The sequence below is a fragment of the Oryzias latipes genome, chromosome 24, assembly GCF_053564925.1.
Source record: "Oryzias latipes strain Hd-rR chromosome 24, Olatipes_Hd-rR_3.1".
NCBI lineage: Eukaryota > Metazoa > Chordata > Actinopteri > Beloniformes > Adrianichthyidae > Oryzias > Oryzias latipes.
In genome coordinates this window covers 16446560-16468339 of record NC_136260.1, presented here as the reverse complement: position 1 = coordinate 16468339, position 21780 = coordinate 16446560, and the positions used below count along the sequence as shown (strand labels likewise).

Below are 21780 nucleotides of genomic sequence, written 5' to 3'. Positions count from 1 at the left end.
AATATGTATTTATTTGGGTCTTGCATAAAATCTAAGCTGATTTTGTTCACTTATTCTTATCGTCAGAAATGATGACAAACTGGTCAGTTGAGAAAGAGGATGGTGAATAGAAAAAGCCCAGACAAAGACGCCATTCTTCCAAAAGGGTTTAAAGCCAGTGCGGATTACAACAAATGCAGTTACATAAGTCAAGAAGATTTTCTATGCTTGTAAATGTGTGCGTCTGTAATGTTTGTAGACAAGTGTCACGCATTGTGAAGTTCACCAGGTCAGGATCTTTTTCCTGACCTCAGTGATGTTGAGCAAAAAGTGTCTTTAATGTAGGAAACAAAACAAAAAAAAAGAGGAAAAATGAGAAAAAAGTAGTAAAAAGACATCCTCTCCGCTCTGCTGCTAATCCCTTCTGTCGCCTCTCCGTTTTTCTGGCTTGTAGAATCTCTGTCATTTTTTCATCTGCATCGCCTCCCTGTCTGATCCCCCTTTCTTCTTACTTCCTCCACCGCTCCTTCAGGCTTCCTGCTGTGCAGTCAACATGGGTTTGTGATGATATTCAGAACCCACCTGCGAGCACACTAGGAATCTAGCTGCACACGTTTGGTAGCTGCATGCATGACCAGAAAAGTGGGAACATCTACGCCTTGGCATCACTGCCTCTCAGTACTTTGGAGCTGGAACAAAAGGTGTTTGAGTGCATTTACAGCCAAATGCATTTCTCTCCGATTTGATTTTTTTTGTTAACTTGGCCTACAGAATGACAAACTGTCTATAATGAATTCATCAAGATAGATTGCACTCCTTAAGCACCAGGTTGTGTGAGAAAAATAACTAGAAAAATGTTTGAACCACAAAGATTTCTCTTTAATTGCAGAAAAATCTTATAGCAATGACAGGATACTTCTGAAAAATACCCATATTTTCATCTGAAGCACCCTGTGCCTAAATTAAGGTCCTCAACATGTTGAAAAAAATTTTTTTTTTGAAAACAAATACATATATGTAAAATACCCCTCTAAATAAATATATATTTTTTAACTTATAGGAGGCAACTATGAAGTTCTGCATATTCAAGGTCAGTTTTCCAAGATTGCATTTTCTGCACTACAGGGCGCATCGAATTATAAAGCGCCCCATTAATGAATGGTTTATTTTTTAACTTACTCCATGTCAGGTGCATTAAGCGACACAAAAGAGTCAGATATGTTTGTCAGTTGGTCTGACATTGCTAACTGCGTTACCAGTAATTCTAGTACTTGTTTCATAACACACCACACGGTAGCCATGTTAGACAATTTACAATAGCTGTAATGCTCAACCTTGTTTGCAGTAAGAACAGACTATACCTCAATTATTGGAAACAAAATGAGAAAAGAACTACAAAGAATTACATTCTTGGATTAATGGCACCTGTACAAAGTGTTATTTCTATAAAAGAAACCTGTCCACAAGCTTAAACAGTCGTACTCCAAAACCCACTATGGCCAAGACCAAAGAGCCGTCTAAGGACACCAGGAACATAATTGTTGACCTGCACCATGCTGAGAAGACTGAATCTGCATTAGGTGAGCAGCTTGGTGTTTAAAAGAAAAAGAAAAGAAAAAAATCCACCGTGTCAGCAATTATTAGGAAATGGAAGACATACAAGACTACTGATACTCTTCCTCCATCCGGGGCTCCCCGCAAGATCTCACCCCGTGGGGTCAGAATGAACACAAGAACAGTGAGCAAAAATCCGAGAACCACACGGGGGGACCTATAGAGCTCGGGCCAAAGTAACAAAGGCCACCATTAGCAACACAATACGCTGCCAGGGACTCAAATCAAAACCTCCTTCCATCAGTAAGCGTGGCTGATGTAAGCGTGGCTGGGTCTTTCAGCATGACAACCATCCCAAGTACACTGCCCGGGTAACAAAGGAGTGGCTTCGTAAGAAGCATTTCAAGGTCCTGGAGAGGCCCGTTAGTCTCCAGATCTCAACCCCATAGAAAATCTCTGGAGGGAATTGAAAGTCCGTGTTGCCCAGCGACAGCCCTGAAACATCACTGCTCTAGAGGAGATTTGCATGGATGAATGGGCCAAAATACCAGCAACAGTTTGTGAAATCCTTGTGAAGACTTTCAGAAAACATTTCACTGCTGTAATTAACAACAAAGGGTAAATAAAAAAGTACTAAGTTGAACTTTTGTTACTAACCAAGTACTTGTTCTTTTCCCCGTAATTTACAAATAAATTCTTTAAAAAAAACAGGGTTATCTCATCTTTTTAGGTGGGAAAACTTTCACAATTGGTAGCTGACTATATACTTTTTGCCCCACTGTATATAAGGTGCTTCTGATTTATAAAATGCACAGTTGTTTTTTGAAAACAAAGACGCTTATATTTGGCCTTATATTGAGGCAAATACGGTATGTCGAAAAGCTTCAAAAGTCTGTAAACTTGTTTTCACATAATAGTGTCTTACTGGGATTACTGGGATTACTATGATCCCCAACCTTGTTAGTAACAAAAACAGTGCGACTCTTCTATACGTTAGCGCCATTAGCGTATTCACTACAACACCCAAACATTTGGACCCACTTTGTTGTGTCCCACTCAGAATTGCTTTGACATCAGTAAGAACTGCCAAAAATGAATTTATATATAGGATCATTTTCAAGTCATTTATAAAAATAAATTAAAAAATGACAGTGCGAAAGGTGAGACTTTGAAATGCACCCTATGGTGCTGAGAATAAGGTCACAGGGTTTTGACGTCATGTTTGAGAATTTGTGAAATTTCCTATACACTTAATAAAGGAGCCCAATCACTAATTTGCCATAATCTTGTGTAGGCAACTCAAAATTGCTTTAAAGCCTTTTTTTTGTATGACTTTAACCCCTGTGCTATACCATGGGGTCCAGAGGACCCCACCCTTACATTGACGTGTTCTCCCTTCCATGACAAAGGTGGATAAAGGTGAAGAAGATTTCATGTAATCCATGGACACCAGTGAAGATCTCAAATCATTGAAGAAAAAAGGTTCAGCGCACTGTCTTGTGGGGTCTAGATGACCCCACTCCCAATGTTTAAGTGCCTAGGATAGCACAAGGGTTGAAACAGTTGCTTCCCTCAAACCTTGTTCGACCTAGTCACATTTTGCCACTTGTCTTCATTTCTTTGTGAAGGACAGTCAGTACCTGTGTTGTCCCAGGTCCTTGAACCGACTGGTCAAGCCAGCCATGTTAGTGGCTATAAAAACTGCTTTTTATGGGCCTTTTCCAAGGAGTTTTATAGAGATTTCTAGGAGTTATGGAAATCCTTAAAGAATGTATTAATGACTGAAGAATAATAGTTGTTTCTCATCCTTCTTCTAAAATTATATTTACACAAGGCAGCAGTGGATGCAGTTTATTTTTCATGGACAAAACCATAGCTATGAAACGTTTGCTTGTTCCTCCGACTTTATGGAGAGGCCAAACCCCATAAACGCCTTTCTAAATCGTAATTTGCTTTCATAGTAACTGTCCAGTAGTCTGCTTCATACTTTATGAAATTAAAAAAACATTTACTGGGATGTGTTTCAATCACAACGCCAATTTCAGTCATAAAAGTTGGTATTCCCGCTGAACATGTCTAAATATAAAAAAGGTTTACAGTAAACAGCCGTTTTATTAAATAATAAATGTTATATAATCCTAAACCATCAGAATATGGCCACTTAATAATAGAACACATTGAGTGCTGTACGGAGCTGTATTCGTCATGTTTTGTCCATAAGAGTGTTGTAACTCAATCCTCCGGATACTTTAGTGAACCCATTAGCAGTGAAATCTTCCATGGAAGACAGATGAAGCAGTTGGTTTGTTTTGTTTTTTAAACGCAAACAAATTTTTATATATTGATATATATCTATATCTAGATGTCTATATCTAGATATCTATCTCTATAGATATCTAGATGTCTATATCTAGATATCTATCTCTATAGATATCTAGATGTCTATATCTATCTATCTATCTATCTATCCATCTATATATATAGATATATATATATCTATATATATATAGATATATATATAGATATCTATATATATCTATATATATATATATATAGATATAGATAGATATATAGATATATCAATGTATAAAAATGTTATCAATATATGGTATATTGATAAAAAAAGTAGGTTTGTTTTACTAATATGCCGTTTTTATTTTACTTCTGTCACATTCGTTTTTTGATCATTATTTTACTGAGGAGCAAAAATATGCACCAGACTCCACTGTGTATGATTTCCTGCTCACATGCAGGAAATGCACTCTGCTCTTTCAGTAAACAGAAATTTATCATGTTATAAAAATTGGTGGGGGCCAAACTTAATTTTGGCTCGGTTGCCATATATTCCCGCCAACGCAGAATGACCCTCCTTTTTTCTTACAAGTCATCCAGTAAAAGGATGTTAAAAACTTTTCTTTTTCACATACCTTTACATTTTATCTTCATCATTTTGCACCTTAATTTTGGTATGGTTACCATGCAATTTAAACTATGACCTTGTTGCACAGCATTAAAAAAAAAAAAAAAAAAAAAAACATTTTCCTCAGTTGTGCATTGGGCAAACATTTTAATTAGTTGTGCTACGATGCACAGGAACAACCAGCAGCATTCATAGAGACTGCTGGTAGTCTGAACCTTTCTCTTACATTTTTTTGAAGGACACATTCTCAAACAGACACAAGCATTCACACAGTCAGCTCTTCCTTAATCATTTAAAACGTTTTAATTTTGATCAAAATCTTTTTCATTCATCTGTGCGCTGTTTTTAAGAAAAATTTAAAAAAAAAATTCGGAGAGGGCCTGATCAATTAGCAAAGCCATAAGTTGTAAGTAACTACAAAAAGTTGTATGGAGAACATAAAAAAGAGAACATTCTACAAGTATTTTAACTTTAAATGTCACATGATTTATACCAATAAGCAAGATTTTTTTTTTTTAATTAACTTGTACAAAATGGGTTGTAAAGGATAATGCCCAATGCAGAAATCTTAATGCGTTGGACGGTTGCTTCTGCAAAGTCCATACATTTCTAATTTCAAATGGCATTATCCCACTTATACCATGGTCCCTTAGAAAAAAATACAAAAAACAAATAGTAAAATCAGTAAGCAATACTTTAATCTTTAATTTTTTTCAAGAGGAACCATTTGATACACGGTGTGACATGTATCAGCTACCGAGCTTGCATCAACCTCACTCTGCTGCAGCTGGTGTATAAAGACTAATCAGCAGAGGACAGTGGTAGATAAACTAAGAGTCATGTTCAGTGATTCAGGACTTGCCGCTTGCTTTTGTCCAGATGATGAAGCAAAAGTGTGTTTCTAAGGAACAAGTCGTTTCCTAGATCACTTTTATTGCAAGAAATAATCACACGACAGGCAATAAACTATTGAAAATTAAATGCAAGATTGCCATTGATGGTAGAATTGGTAGGTATTACATATATCTATCTTTTCAATTGTCTTGCTGTTGTGATAAACAGAGATATTGTTTGTCTAAATATTTTCAAAGTTACTGTTGTTCCGGTTACCAACTGGTGTTTAGGCCAGCGCAAAATATAGAAAATTCAGGCTATTTAACCAGAATTTCTTGTTAGTAGTATCACATTTTAATGGACATCCTGCAGCCAATCAGAGTCAAATATTTACCCAATATATAGTATAATCCTTTTTAAATACTATCACTAATTTGCCGTTCTATATATACTTCCTGTCACCTTGATTTTCATATTTTTGAGATTCCGTATGAGTAACTGATTATGCCGAGAGCATGCAGCCTCTTCAAAAGGAAAAGCATGCAAACACACGTTAAATAAATGTACACAGAACACAGCCTGCTACAATGGCCTCAGCTATTAAAAATGCATGGCACTGCAGCAACCAATTCTGAAAATGGGCATCAGGGCCAGCTGTTGATCTGAGCACCGAGAACTGCCGAAGGGAGATGCAAAACACAATCATAAAGGAGCATTAAAAGTCACACGTTATCTGACATTTAACCATTTAAAGCAAGTCCCCTCTCCAGACTCCCATGTTTTCAGATCTGCAACACCAGCGGATGATTAATGCGCTCACCATTGTCTTGCCTGACCATGTTATCAGAATCAATCAACGCCCGCTTGTGATGTGACAGCAAAAGTGTTGCCAAGCACCAGACAGGAAGAGAAATCAGGCCAACAGGCTCTAATCGAGGCTTAATAGGGCCTAGTGGAACGGCTGGCTGAGACCTCGCACACTGAATGTACGTATTTCGCTCCAACCGCTGTCTGGAGGACGGCAAAGGCTTCTGGCTTATCCGACAGATTAGCTGCTTCATCACATCAAAAAGAAGTGTTGATGCAAAAGCAGCAAGGTAGTTTTTCCTTCGCTGAGCATACAGATGACGCTCCTTTTGTGTAATAGTAACAACTTTCAGTGGTTGGTGCCTCAAGTCCCAGTCTAAAAATCTTTTGATCAATTTCAAAGTATTCCAAGTGGCGTTTTAATTATGATTATGCTGTTTTTAAGGACATAGTTTCTACAGAGCAGCAGTGGTTCATTCAAAATTCGCCTCTTTATTGGGAGCGGAACTGTTGGCACGGAGCGAGCCTGCTCCTATTTCCCCATCAGACATCTATTTACAAGTTCTCCCATTAGCTTACAGCCACAACCTAACATTAGCGGTGCATCCAGCCGTGCACTTTGAGCCAGCTCAGACGAGGAAAACTAAGACGTACAGGTGGAGTGGAACCGGGAGCTTGAGGCCCGCTGATTGTAGCGTCGACATCACAGCTAAAAGCTTTGTCCAATGGCATCTTTTCCTCTGCTCCTGATTCACAATGATCTTAACAAATACTCTAAAAAGCAATTTTTTTTTAATTTTCTTTTTTTTATTTGTCCTCCATCCTCAGAAAAATGCCACAAGAACAGGTTAAAAACATTAAAACACTATTTTCATTTGAGTGGATTTTTAAGCAATAACTAAGTCAGGAGTCAAATATTGCAGATTCAGTCTCTGCTAACCCCACCCACACGCCCCAGGCTGACTTACTGAACTTAATGGCGGCAACTACAATGGCTCCTTTCCATATGCAGACACTCCCACACTTCATCTCCTTATTTTGTCATCTCCTCTAAACTCAGCTTAGCTTTCAGTCTGAGGCATTTCATCCTTTCCCTCTTGTTGCTCGTCTTTCCTTTTCCTGAAGGAGTTTAGCTCTGCTTCAGCTGCTATGAATGTTAAACCAAGGTCACATCTGCTGCATGTCGAGGATTTGCATCTGTACCGCTTTGCACAATGCCAATGTTCTTCTCTGCAAAATCTCCTGTGTTGTGAAAAATCACAGTGCACCTCCCTGGTGAAATGCTTTTTTCTTAACAAATAGGAAACAATAATAAGAAAAGCAAGCACATAAAAGAGAATTCTTACAGTTTGCCCACAGAGCAAAAGCATAACCTGTGGCTCTCTTGATTGCTTGGAGTCCTGAGAGGTTTATGTCAGCCATCTTCCCACGTGTAACATCACAACATAATCTTCATCACTCACTGCACAGCCAGTGGACAGTTTCAGCGCACACGGATGCACGTGATGGACGCTGACGCTGATGCACTCAAATATAAATGCATCCCATAAAGATCAGGAGCTACAGAGGAAGGGGGATGGGTTGTTTGCATGACAACCATATGGCAAGGCATTATGTCCTGAGTCATCTCGTCCCTTAGAGACATTTGTGCATCTATCCTGCAGGCCGTCGCCATTGAAGCCGACGGAAAAGGCAGCAGCAGGAAAACAGATACCAGATTTATCAGACTTTGTTCACACCTGGACAGAATCGGAGTTTCCGACTACAAACCGTTCCTGCCGAGAGGAACCTGACAAACTATTCTAACTAAACCTCAAAGCAAAAGCTGGTTGCTGAAATGCAAACAACAATTTTGGCAGCAAATGCAGTGAAAAAAAACCCTTTTTGGATGTTAGGTTGGAGATGCTTTTAGTTAAGTCTGTAGTAACCAGGGTTTAGCAAAGAAAGAGCATGAATAGCAAAATGGAGACTCAAATATATCTGAAACACATGTAAAAGTGGAAATAAAACCCGAAATGCGGAGCCATTTTTAAAACAAAGACACAGATAAAGCAACTTTTTCAAACCTTCCTAAAGAGGATGAACGGTTGACTGTATATGAAAACTGGACTGAGTGAATGTGGCGTCACCAATAGGAAATGGTTTACTTCTAGCTCCATTGAAATGAAGTCAATTCAGTCACCATTTTTTTTTTATACAGATGCCGCCATGTTAAAGCCAAACGACATCAGGGAGCCGGGATTGGTACTAGTCGATTTGAGTCAACCTTTCAGTGGCAATGAATCTCGCAAATTAGGAGTCCGCTTGTTGGAAGGTCACACCCCTATCACTTGAAAGGAGTGGGGGGGGGTCACTCGGTACAGATCAATATACAGTCAAAGAGATTACTGTAGCGTGCACACAAATGATGAAAATTCCCTGTGCATTCTCCTAATTTGCTAACTTAAGGAATGTAGTGTGTGGTTGTTGTAGTTTTCTTAATGACTTGTCTGTATGCACACATTTGTGCCACTATGCAAAATGACTTTTAACCCTTTAACATCGGAAACCTAGCTCCAGTGTTCTTATTTCTACCATAAATCTTCAATACAATTGAATCAATTCCAGTAGATTTTGAAGCAGAGAAAAGCTGCTTTGCGCTAATATGCAACACTCTACAGAAGTAAACTTTAATGCAACTCTTCAGCCGTTTTTTTACACAAGTGATCGGCTGAATATATCGTGGACAAAAGTGTCTTTGCGATTTACTAACAAAGTGTTGCATATCAGTGCAAAGCCGCCTTTCTCCGTGTCCGAATCGCCTGATTCATGTTGATCGCGTAAACGGTCAAATAGTTACAAGCATGTCAAAAAGCCTGTCATTTTCATGTTGCGTTGACATTTCTGGTGTTAAAGGGTAAAGACTAGAAGTAACATTTGAATCTTTGGTCATACTCACACCTCACTTTTTATGTTCTGCTAATCAGCTGCATGGTTTTTGCAAACAACAAATCTGAACACGTCGTTCTCAGGCAGGAAAATTCACGAGTGGTTTCAAAAGTCTGGAATGTCAAAATAAAAGCACACTAAGTTTTGAAAGTAAATTTGATCATTTATTAAAAAATTACAAAAAATATATTTTTTGCTTCTTAATAATGTTGACACTCCTTATTAAATCATTATTAGGTTTCATTTAGGATATCATTTTAACATTTTATTTCTACAAACATGTCAAAGATGTAGAGAGCGGTCAAAAGTTTTCATAGTTCATGATCATTCACTCTAAATGCTGATATTTTCTTCTCTGGCAGCACGTTTCTGTTAAGTGTATAGTCTGATTTTGTACTAGACTGTTAAAAGGTTCAAACAGCCCTAGTATATTGTTATAAAGGCAGAAGATTCTTTCTAAGACCACAATGTACTTTTCTCTATAAATGCTGCAATCACAGAATATTTTAGATGCAACCTTTTACCCTCATGCATTAAAGATGCTGGTTAGCCCTCCTTTATGCTTCTTGTTGTCTTATCTGCAAAACCGTTTCCAGGGTACTAATTTATCATGTAATTATTTTAAAATTATTTAAAGAGTTCGGTGAAGCCTATTGATTTGGTTTTATTATTTGTTTTACATTTGTTATACTTTTATCAAATAAAGCATAATTTACTCCTGACGTGGGAAAAGTCCCCTTTATATCTTGAATTCTTTAATAAAAGTTAAATGACTGTGTGCAGCATCATTTTTCTTTCCTTTAGTGATTTTAATGTAAAAATAAAAATCAAAATATATATAAACACACACACACACACACACACATTTATTAAAGTAAAAAAAACACAAAGACAAACCTTGAAAATTTGCTGGGAACATTGTAAAGAGTTTAAAAGCCATAGAGCTTAAGCATCTTTTCCTTTTCACCCGATTGTAATATCATCTGGAACATTCTCACAGGAACTCATACAGAGGATGTGATCTCATTACACACCCAAATACCTCAGTGAATTCACATGTGCATTAAAAATAAAATTAAAAATACACTGTTTTTGCTCATTAGCTGTAATCTTTGAATCATAGCTGTTTTAGTAAAGAATAAAAAGGACCTGAGATGAACATTAGAAAAATCTTAGGACCCTCATAAAGTCATCACATGTAATCTAAAAAAAAGATAAATCAAAGAAAAACGTGAAATCGTATTGATGAGGGACAAGAGCCCCGAAAACAATGACAAGATCACCCAGATGATTAGATCTAGGAAGAAAATGTCCATGAGTGCACGATCAGAAAATCTCATTAAAAAGAGATTATACTAATCGGAAACTATTAAAATCCCCCCCCTAAAATGTAAGATTTAAAAAGAGAAAACAGAAGCTAAAGTAAGTAATTACTTCAGCAGTGTTTTAGGCCCTTGGAGACAGGTAGGTCACATGAAAGGCGGGGAGAAAAACTAGATGGCAAAATGTTTGTGCTTGGCAGCATTCTGTGAGCCAGTCCCCTTACAAGCTCCGCAGGGACTGTGGCAACCTGACAGCAGGAGTTTGACTCAACCCCGTTACCCTTTCCGCCACACCCGACACCCGTTCACTTCTGACCGAAGTCCCCACCACCACATCGCCATCCTTCTGCACCATTTGGGCCTTTGATTAGGTCAAGCATGTTAACCGGACAACAGAATAAAGGTGCTTCCTGCTGATGTTAATAAAAACCAAACAATTTCCACTGAACTAAGAAAGTCGTTTCCTGCTGATACCGTGTTTAATTCGTTGAATGACAGTGATGTTTCAATGAGACTTGGACAGCCGTAACAGCGCTGACGTTTATATGAGCGGACAGGCTAAAGCCATAAGTGTGCGCCATCATATGCTCCAGTGCCAACGCCGATGTCTACCCAGCATAGAAAATGTTTGTTTTGACAGTCCCAAAACAAAAAAACAAAAAAAAAAAACACAGCCTGAATAATCTCTGACGTTGTAAATCTTAGAGGAGTTCAAAGTGTCCAGATGACAAAAGCCTCAGACTTACCAATGAGATCAATGGAAGGCATAGAGTTACCGCAGGCCTGAGAAGTCCTGCATCAGAGCGTCTCAATCAATGGCTGTAAACAAATTCAATAAGACATATTGGATACTGTATTCATGCTCAAACTTTGGGATCCCTGTGGTATGAGAGAGCGGCTCCACTTGAATTCTGATCGCATGAGAACGTCAAGTATGCTCTACATCAAAACTTTTTTTTTTTTTTTTGCTTTTTGAGACAAGAATTTTTTTAAATATTTAAAGTCAGGAAACAACTTTAAATCTTGTTTGGAAGAACGTATATAAAACGCCAATATTTACCGAACACTAGAGCAGCAAGCTAATCATGGGCAGAACTGTGGGGGGAGAAACAAAATAATAAAAATTTTCTAACATTTTTGAGTCAATATCTGCATCATTATTGATAAAGATTTAGAAACTGTCAATGCCAGCTTCTTTAAGCATTGAAAAAAAACTATTCAAATAAAATTGAATAAATTAATTATAAGCTTGTTTAATTTTATTTACACCAAAATTAAAATCAAATCTTCTCATTTGCCACCCTTCCAAAGTCTTCTGCCCCTCCTAACTATATAAAATGTTGTAGCTTTGCCACTGAAGCCAACTTATAAGCTAGCATGACATTTTAAAAGTGCGAAAACAATACAAGAACTTTCATTTTTTTATTTTTGAAACTAGCAGTTAGTTTGGCTCTCTTTCTAGTTTCTCTGGCAAATTGTAGGACATTTCATTTCGGTGGGATGAGATTGTTGTTTTTGGTGTTTTAAACATGTTTTTGTGGCATTTTTCTGATGAGGACAAATTTAATGAAACTTGGGCATCACATTGTTTATTCACATTTTTGTAATTCAGGATCAGACACAACTACACGGTTTGAAATTACTGAGCCCGTGACTTGACATGGGTAAAATAATAAATATCTCACTCCCACAAGTTAATATCTTGTTCCCACAAAATAATATTCCATTCCTACATTCAGCCTATCAGTTATCCTGTTGTATTTAAATGCACCACAGTTACAGGGACACGGTGATTGGTCGAGATGCATTATGGGATATGTGTGAGGCATGATAGGATATGTAGCATGTAGCCTACTAGCCTTCGGATGTAAATTGACTGCTAAAGAGTATGTTAATAAAAGACAAGTCCTGAATATTATTATTCCTATTCGACCATAAACTAAAATATGCGCTGGCTGTCCGTCTACCGGCCAGCCAGCTGCCCGAATGCCGGCATGACAAGCAACAGAGCTATGTCCGGTATGACGAAGCAGCAAGCTTAAGCATCCTCAATCTTATGATATTTTTCTCATTTTCATCGAGACAATAATAAATCGATCATTCTTGTTTTTATTTTTCCCCTCTTGAATGAACGTGGGTCACAAAGACACGACGGTAGCGGCAGAAAGCGGCTTATGAATGGATTGTATTTGTTACGTAAAAAAAAAAGGCTGTGCAGGCCAGAAGGGTGTATTAACAGAAAGCTCTCAACAATAGGGAGGGGGAAAGGGGGCGGGGCTGCTCCACGTCAACAGCCCCGCCCAGAACTGACCACTAACACTTGTGAAGCAAACAGCTCTCATGTTGATCAAGAGACCACACATTTTAAACCTCTTGACAAATATAGGAATTATACTTAAAAAATTTTTTTAGGGTTTTAGATAATTTCATGTTTAGATTCACAAGTCAACAGATGCAGATCTTCCTCAGCGTTTAAAGTAAAAAATAATAATAAAAAAGGGGTCATTTATTCTCTCTAGTCCACGTGATACCTGTGTGTTTACAATGAGCCACTCAAGCGTCGCATCCAGTCTGCTGGGAATAATTAGTGCATGGTTTGGTGACCTCCCGAGCACGCGCATGCAAACACACACACACACACACACACACACACACACACACACACACACACACACACACACACACACACACACACACACACACACACACACACACACACACACACACACACACACACACACACACACACACACACACACACACACACACACACACACACACACACACACACACACACACACACACACACACACACACACACACACACACACACACACACACACACGTTAGCCAGGTTCCTCCTGTCACCACAGACTGGCATTTTCCTGCTGAATCATGCTTTTCTGTTCATCTTCAATCGAAGGCGATTTCCTCCAATCGTGTTTTTATTTCATCTGAACAATAAGACTCAAGTGGAATTTCTGTTCATGATCAGAATAGTGTCAGACCCAAATGCAACCTCAACATGCACGGAAATCTTCACAGGCAAGCAAAAACCAATGCTAATGAAGTGGACTTAAATGTACACAGAATTATTAAGGAGAAGCACAAATTCAATCGAGCTAAACCCCGATCACATTTAGTGCTTGTCAAGGCAAGAGGATTTAGGCAGAGTGTCAGGCTGCTGGACACAGACAGGCAGCTTCTGCAGTACTTTTTTTCTAGCTTATGCAGCATAATTTGTTTTTTTTGTATCTGAAAACCAACGGAACAGACAAGACAAAGAAGCTATGGCCAGCATAGAAGATAAAATCCTGTTTTTTGCAACAACACATGGACACGACCCCTAGACTTCTGCGGAGACTCCAAATAAAACCAAAATAAGGGGGGGGGGGGGATCAAAGATTATGCCTTTTTTGGCTTAAATTTTCTTAAAAACTTATCAGATTCTGGTTCAATATGTATTTAAAATATTTTAAAATGCACACAAAATTAGATAAATTGTATCTAACAGTATAAAAACTGGAATTTAATCAGAAACCTGCAAAAACAACTATGGGTAATTAAGTTAGAACTATAAAAGAGACTAAAATTGGTGCAAAAATGCAAAGAAGCCAAACAGTTCATTACCCCTCATTGATCTAAAATAGTTATTTCTCAAAATAATAACAATTTGAGTTGGAGACTTTGTTTATTTGTTTGATTCAAACATAAATCTAAAAGGAAAATAAATAAAAAACACTGTATTTTGCGTACTTTATTCTGATCGTCTAAATTTCAATGTAAAATGATCCAAAAGTTTCTGAAGAGGAAATTCTTAAACTCCAGTTCATTCTAAAGTCTCATTTTTGCAACCATCTGATCACATCTTCATGGAAACGTTTATTTTTGCAGAATGATTTGAATAAATTTCTGCCAAAATATCAAAAACTGTTCCCATTTAGCAGCTGGATCCGTGAGCATGAGCTCAGTGAGGTTCTCCTGTGACTGCAGCAAAAGCTTGAACGGCAGCACAGATACTGAGTGAATCAGAGGGAAGATTAATGATGAAGATATGTCACAGTCAATCTGAGCTACAGCCAGAAGCTGCACAGAGCCACTCGGTTTCCTGCAGTTACTGCAAAGCCTGTGTGCAAAGACACACGTGTGCTCCCTTTGAAACTCCTTTGTGCTCTCTGGGCATACATATTTATTTGATATTTACATCTCCTTTTGTACCTGTGTGGGGTCATCTGTCCATCCTGAAATAATAGCAGCTTTTGTGAGGCCACATTTGGATGTGTGAGTGCTATGATGTCCCAAGTCTGTCAATGAGATAATCTAGCTGAGCAGCGACTCACAATTTGATCTATTGATCTGCGTGTTGCCGGCTCACCGGGAGCCTCTGAGTTATGGTGCTGTCATTTCTCCTGGCCACCACCAGTTAGGAGGTGAGACGCCAACATTGCTGCACACAGCTGCAAAACATGCATGCAATCAAACCAACGCAGACGCACAATGACCCTGCAGATTACACACCACAATCCAGGGTCAGGATGATGGGCAACAGCTTAAAGAACCACTCCAATGAAAATTGTGTTTTGTTAAGATGATCTTGTGGCCTTTTTCTGATGATTGATGACATAAATTAAGGAACTTAGGCTCAAAATTGCATTACTGAGTATTTTTTTTCTTCAGATTATTGTGAATCAGGAGCAGACGCAGTTGGAAAAAAAATAGTTTATTTGAGGGGCCCTCCGAACGGGGAGGGGGGGCCCGTCCCGCCCACAACTCAGAGGCAAATTTCTGATGAACGTCTGCCGCTCTACAGAAACTATGTCAGAAAACAAATTGTTTTTGCCTAAAAACAGCATAACAAAATAGGAACTTGTAAAAAAAATATACAAGAGAAGACAATCGGAGTGAGGAATCAAATTTCTAGCCATTCTTTTTATTATTAAGCACACAAATCTCTTTTGTACACATCTGAAAAAGTTAAGCTTCTCACTCTTAACCGACATGAATAGGAGACGACAAGCTTTTAAGTGATGGTATCTGATAACCTTGCTTAAAGAAGGTCTTTGAGGAAGCTAAACCCCTTCCACGTTAAACCGGTACACCCATTTTCCTCCAGAATCAACACAAACACTTGTTTTTTCAGCTTGTAAACCACAATAATTGAACTCCATCACTTCTCCTGCTTTTAAAAGCTTCCTGAAAACGTCTGCAGGTCGCCTTGACGATGAACCTCCATCTGATTGCTGCTGCCACATCAGGGTTAATGCAAAAAAGATTTAGCCAACGTATTCAAAGCATCGTTTTACAATCAAACAAAGAGGAGTGGATTAACTAGCAAAGGGGTTTGGGGAGATATTCAGACGTGTTTAGGAAAACAAGGACTAACAAACAAGACAGCAGGAAGCTGCCTCTGATTTTTAGTTATTTATTTTTGCTGCCCTGGAAAAATCATAGGAAATTCTGCAGACTTCTCATCCAGCGCTTCAGCACGCCGCATTGCTGCTTATTTTTTCAAGTTACGCTGCTAATCCAATGCATAGCTAATGTGAGACATCTGCTTGTGCAGCAAAAACCTGTTTTCTATGGGCTCACGGCTTCTTTTTCACTGCAGAGATATTTTTGCAGAAAACAATTGAGTGCGTGCGGGTGCTCTTGGGCATATCTGACTCGGTGCATTACCACACACAGATCAATAAAGATTCTATTCTTGGCCATTACATCTTGAAAAGGGGATAGCCTGCCTCTCTGTGCTCTCCACGGACTATCCTGCCAACCGCTGCCTCTATTCCTCTATCCCTCCTTCAGACCACAAAGAGACATTGTCATCTTCCCAGCTGGACGGTGAAGGCATAGGCAGATGGAGCGGTGAGCTTCAAACACGGGACAGTGCTGAGTGGAAGCGGGGGGACTGAAGGGATTGGCTTTGTAGCTAGACGCATCAAGCACACAGCTCCTGTACTTCTAAGTCCTCCACCACACTGAGACCCTTGATCTGCCACCAAAAGTCCAGCCAGAGTCTTGACAGGGCCAACTGGCCAAAAAAAACAAAAACCTGTAACATTTGGGATTCACAGGACATAGATGTCACCAGAAAAAAGAAAAAGAAAAAAACTTTAGACCAAAACCTAAAACTTCCCCCTGAAGAAAGCTGCATAGCCACGCAAAAGTGCAGACTCACAAAACCTGTTTTGTGTACCACGCAGGCATCATCAGATAAGAAAACCTTACTGACAATACAGGGATCACCAAGCGAGGAAGGGGGAGCATCACAGAACAACGCATTCATGTCCCACTGACTTTGATGAAAGGATCACATCTGCCTCACTCACAAATTTAATTAATCTCAAAGTGACGGCTATTATCCAACAGGAAATCTTCTGAAGGAAGGCATTCCGTCTCTTGACTGCAGCATCCTCCATTTCTGCAAGTGGAAGACAGACCCTGATAAGCTGGTGCACCGTGGAGCTTCCATATGATGATGGAGCACCCCGTACCTTCTAATGCCAGCATGTCCAAAGTCCGGCCAATGGCCTGCAATACTTTGCAACAATATGCAGCCCCCAGCACTTTCTAAAAACCGTGTGTTTGATTTCTTAATTGTGATTGGCTAAATTCTGTCATAAGAACATTAAATGAACAATTTTGTTTCTCTTTGTACTTCTGAATAACTATTTGTGTTATTATCCTGTTCATGTGATTAGATGTTTACAGTGAACATTTAATAAAGAGCCCATTTAATCTGAGATAAGATTTAAAATTGACGAGTTTTTTGTTTTGTTATATCCAGACCAACATCATTTTATTTCTGGCCCTCACACGTTTCCACCTCACGAAAACTGGCCCTCAATGCAGGACATTTGGACTGTTCTAATGCATGCATGATTTTTTGTTAAAGCTTGCTATGGTGTGTCACATACGGCTGCTTCCCTCACTCTAGGAGGAGATGACGTAAATTCAGGTGCTAACAAGCATTTACCAATATTTCTGCCAATATATATCTTTTTTATTTTAATTTTTTTTAAATCCTGCTTTTTCCAGAACCGGTGGACGAGACTGAGTCACAAGCACGACTGCCAGCAGGTGGGTAAGAGGATCAAGTATTTGGAAAACTCTTCATCACTCTGTAATGAGCTGGCAAAGGTTGTTGGACAGGCAGGGAGAACACATGGAGGACCTGTAAAAGAAGCCCCACGCAGGCTAAACTGCAGGCGCTCTGTGAAGCTATACGACTCCCCGTGGCGTCATTTTGCAGCAATCTGTTGTCCTTGTTTGTCTAAATGTCCTCATATTGCAAGGCAGCACAAGCAACTCAAAACATCCCTCAAACATGTGCTGCATGTGGCGCTCAGAGAGACAGTTTGTGATCAAACGCGTATTAATCTGATGGGGTGAAATCAATAAAACGAGAGCTCCAAAGTTATGGATTGACCTTGTCCGAAAGATGAAAGAAAAGGCAAAGATTTTACTCCAGATTTTTGAAGCTCACAAACACACAGACTGCTTCAGGGAACTGTTTACCCATGCCATCAAAAACTCCTCAGCACAGTCTAAAAATACACTAAAAATAACAACCAACTTTCATCAGCATCAGACTGTGGCAGTTCAGACATCTGCTCGCTTACCTGCTGCCGCCCCTCAGGGATGCTGCTACCCAACAGAGCTGCTGGAAGCCAAAGGAACCCACCACAATTCAACAGCAGCTAGAAAGGATACAGTCTGAGAGCTCCGCTCTGGGTGCCGATGGCCAGAATCTTCTGCACAGGGTCGAAAGCCATGGATGAAGGCTGGTAGGGGAAGCCATGACGGACGGTCTGGTTTGACATGCGGAGAGGAGGGAGGACAGAGGCAGGGAGAGAATAGGTAAGAAAGATAATCCATTTGAATGTGGGGGGGGGGGCTGTTTTGTCAACCTGATTGTGGTAAACATACTGTCCAGACGGATGTAGAAATATGAGACATAAAAGCTTGAAATCGCAGACAAGTGATTTTTCTTGTCTAACAGTTTGGTATTTGGTTAAACCGTTTAACTCTCTCCACCGTCATGAGCCTACTTGGAAGGTTTATTTTACCTCGTCTTCCTTCCCTCCCACATGAAGTCGTGATTACACCAAAGCCTGGAAATTAAATACATCAATAGGAAGCAATTGGTTATGATTCGTTTGCAGGGCTTTTTAGAGCTCTGTTTTCCATGAAAAGGCCTCCCCCCCCTTTCCCGCCGTGTTTGTGCAACTGTAGTTTTATGGCATCCGTCTGCCGTTGGTGGGCTGTTGCATTTGTTTGCTCACCGAGAGCAGGCTAAAACACATTACATAAGAAGCACTCAGTGCAGCAAAGACACCTGCTTTCCTTGCAGAGGAACATTACAGACAGTTTGTGTCCACGCAGACTGTAAAGGTGCAGGATATTGTGGTGGTGGTGGTGTGAGTGTGGGGGGGCGGGAGGTCGGGAGTCTTCAAAGACACTTCAATCGGTTGTCTGGCTGAAATTCTACATATCTAGGACTGAAGGAGCTATAAAGCCTGCAGCCAGCAGCCGTTTTGGTGTTTCTAACATGTTCTTGTAGTACTTTTTTATGTTGGCAGACATATACAAAGAAAATAAAGATTTAAAAATTTGCACATCTGAGTTTTTTTAAACGCTCCCATTCTGGTGCATCTACTTGTAGATGACTAGAATATATGGACGACTTCCTTTTCCTCGTTTGAGCTGGCATCTGGCTCAAAACTGTACGGCTGGATAGCTCCAATACTGCTCGCATAGCTAAAGTTAGGTTGGGGGTCATAAGAGGTTTTAAGCTAGCAGGAGAGTGTAAACAATGGGATGATGGGAGGTGCGGGAAGGCTTCCAGTTCCGCCTACAACTCAGAGGTGATAAACAACAGAAATTATGTCCTTAAAAAATACTTTTTTAAATTTGTTTTTAGTTAAAAACTGCATATTCAGTCATTGATCTACTAAATCCCTTTTGTCCCCGCAAGGGACAAAAGGGCCCAGCCACTCCAGCCAAGCCACTCGTGGGCGAAGGCAGGGGACATCCTGAACAGGTCGCCAGTCTGTCGCAGGGTCACAAATCACACACATGCACACTCACACCTAGGGACAATTTAGAGTAACCAATTAGCCTGTGAAGCATGTTTTTGGAAGCTACTGGGAATGCCTTTAAAATGGATCAAAAGATGATCGGAGTGGGACTTTAAGCTGCCCCTATTCCTAAAAAGCCCAAAGGTGCAATGATGTTCCTCCTGATTAACTCTCAACTATCACTTTAGGCACTCTTAATGTATTAATTTTAGACAATGTCCTAGTTGGGTTATCACTTGCTATCAATTAACCCCTGAAACCAACAGGAGCACCAGCCATATGTCTGATACAAACAGCTGCATTTACCGAGTCTCTATTTGTAATGATGCAGTTAAAATAACTCAGGCTGTTAAAGGGAACGGACATAAAAACCTTGCAGGTCATAATGTGGAGAAAAATCAATAACTATAACACTGTGGTCTATTAAAAGTCCACACCTAGTCATTAGAGCAGCTGTGGAAATGCTGAATTAACTTCACAACGGCCAAAGACTGTAGCATGCGTGGCATAAAAAATTGCATTAGTGTTCAATTATCCCATCTATTGTTGTTGTGGCCAATTTAGACAGTGGAGGGCAAGCCTCCCCACCAGCACCCCACCCCAAACAGGCTCACTTCAGGCACCATCAGGTTCTGCAAAACCAATGATCTGACTGGAGATGGAGCAGTGGGTTGTTGTTTTTTTTTTTTTTTTTTTTTTTTTACAGGAGGAGGGGAGGGGTTAGGGGACAGGCGAGCAGTCGCGCGCACTTCACGCACACGTTCACCACAAATCACCGTTTTGCTAATCCAGCCCCGGCAAATTATGCAAGAAGGGATCAGTTCAGACCAATCCCTCGATATGACAGCTCATGCCATGCGCACAAGCAGGCAAACTCTGGGCTTTTACGCCGAGTCCAAACGCATGGTACCACACAACAAGAAGAAGGTACAAAAAAAGGCTGGAACTATAGAACATGCGCACTGATTGGTTTTGTTTTTCCAAACATGTAAAATCCAAAATGGGATGAATTAAACAAAGGAGCGAGTCTGCGTCCTGACATGGAAAAGGCACATCACCGCCGATTCTAATGTTTAAGGGCAACAAGGTGCAGGCTGATTAACAAACCAGCTGCAGACTCACGCACCTTGCAGAGCTGGAAATGGTCGGACTGGAGAGTCTCGTGGAACAGATGGTTCTCCTGTGGCCCCACTTGGACAGACGGCGTGGAAGACGACACCTCCTTGAGCCCGTCCAGCACCTTCCTGATGTTAAACTTCTTCATTTTTGCACTGCAGAACGCACAGCTGAATTCACCCGCAAAGCACTTTCTCCTTTTTTCCTGGCGCGCGCACACACCCGCGCGCGCGCGCTCTGTCTACTCTGATTTGCCCGGCGAGCTTCACATTTTAGCTGCGTCTTCGTAGCGCAGAGTCCATGCCGGAGAGGCGGCGGCGCGCCGCGCAGAGTGCCCGCTCTGCAGTGGAGGTGGAAACGCGGAGCGGAGCTGGGGTTCTTCCGTGCGCGCTGCTCCCACTGCGTCTCGCTGGCTCTGCTCTTCCTTTCGGCCTGTGCGCGCCGCTCAGCCAAGGCGGAAACGCGGCGCAGCGATGGCTTTGGAGCTGCTGCTGACGCTCTTGCGCATGTCTGACAGAACGGAGGTTTCAACACAAATCCTGCCACCCTGGCAGCGCACTCTCTCTCTTTCTCCCTCTCCTCCCTTCATCTGCCTTCAGCGACAACGCCCCCCTCCCTCCTCCCCTCCGTATCGCGCACACGCGGTGGGGTTTTGCTCCACTGCACCTGGTGATACTGGGATGCTGCAGCGTTGGAAGTGTGAGTGAGGACAGACAAGCAAACACGCTGAGGCTGTGCCTCAGTCTTTCCTCTGCGCCCTGGCCCATCCAGCCACGACTCGGTCTGGCTGCGCGCAAGACTCGCCATATTAAAGGGCTCCTAATAAACGGCTGATGGAGCTGCAAGCATTATGCACAAGAAATCGTAGTTCCACAGAGCATCTTATAAAATACAGGATTCATCAGAAACATCGAATCGTCATTTTGTATTAATTTATTTTATTTTTATTATTATTTAAAAGCAGATTTTAAGCGAAATAAAAAAAATGTTCAGGAACCAGAAATTAGTCTATGGCCACTATAGGTGATCACGATTATGTCCTAACCAAATGAATTTAGAGCAGCTTGTTTGCTAAAATGGGAGGGGGGGGGGGTGAAAATGAAAGAACCTTTGGGCTTCCACTTAACATTGCAACATTTTCACATACTCAAAGCCTAAGTTAGAGAAACATGTTTTTCAAAGAGTTGTAGATTTATTAGGACTTAAAGGACCCAAAAGACAGTTTCAAAGCAAATCTAACGCT

At 40.4% G+C, this 21780-nt stretch overlaps 1 protein-coding gene across 5 annotated transcripts in view; it reads right to left on the bottom strand.

Annotated features, from left to right (window-relative positions):
• The window catches only part of stxbp5a (syntaxin binding protein 5a (tomosyn)), a 107736-nt gene extending 86505 nt beyond the window's left edge, over window positions 1-21231 (bottom strand). For all 5 annotated transcript variants that reach the window (XM_078942844.1, XM_078942845.1, XM_078942846.1 and 2 more), the window contains exons 1-2: window positions 20548-21231; window positions 18055-18152 (exon numbers count right to left, since the gene is read on the bottom strand). In XM_078942844.1, the coding sequence (XP_078798970.1) occupies window positions 18055-18152; window positions 20548-20685 (236 nt within the window). In that variant the 5' untranslated portion in view covers window positions 20686-21231. The remainder of the gene's footprint in view (window positions 1-18054; window positions 18153-20547) is intronic.
• Between the last annotated feature and the right edge of the window lie 549 nt (window positions 21232-21780).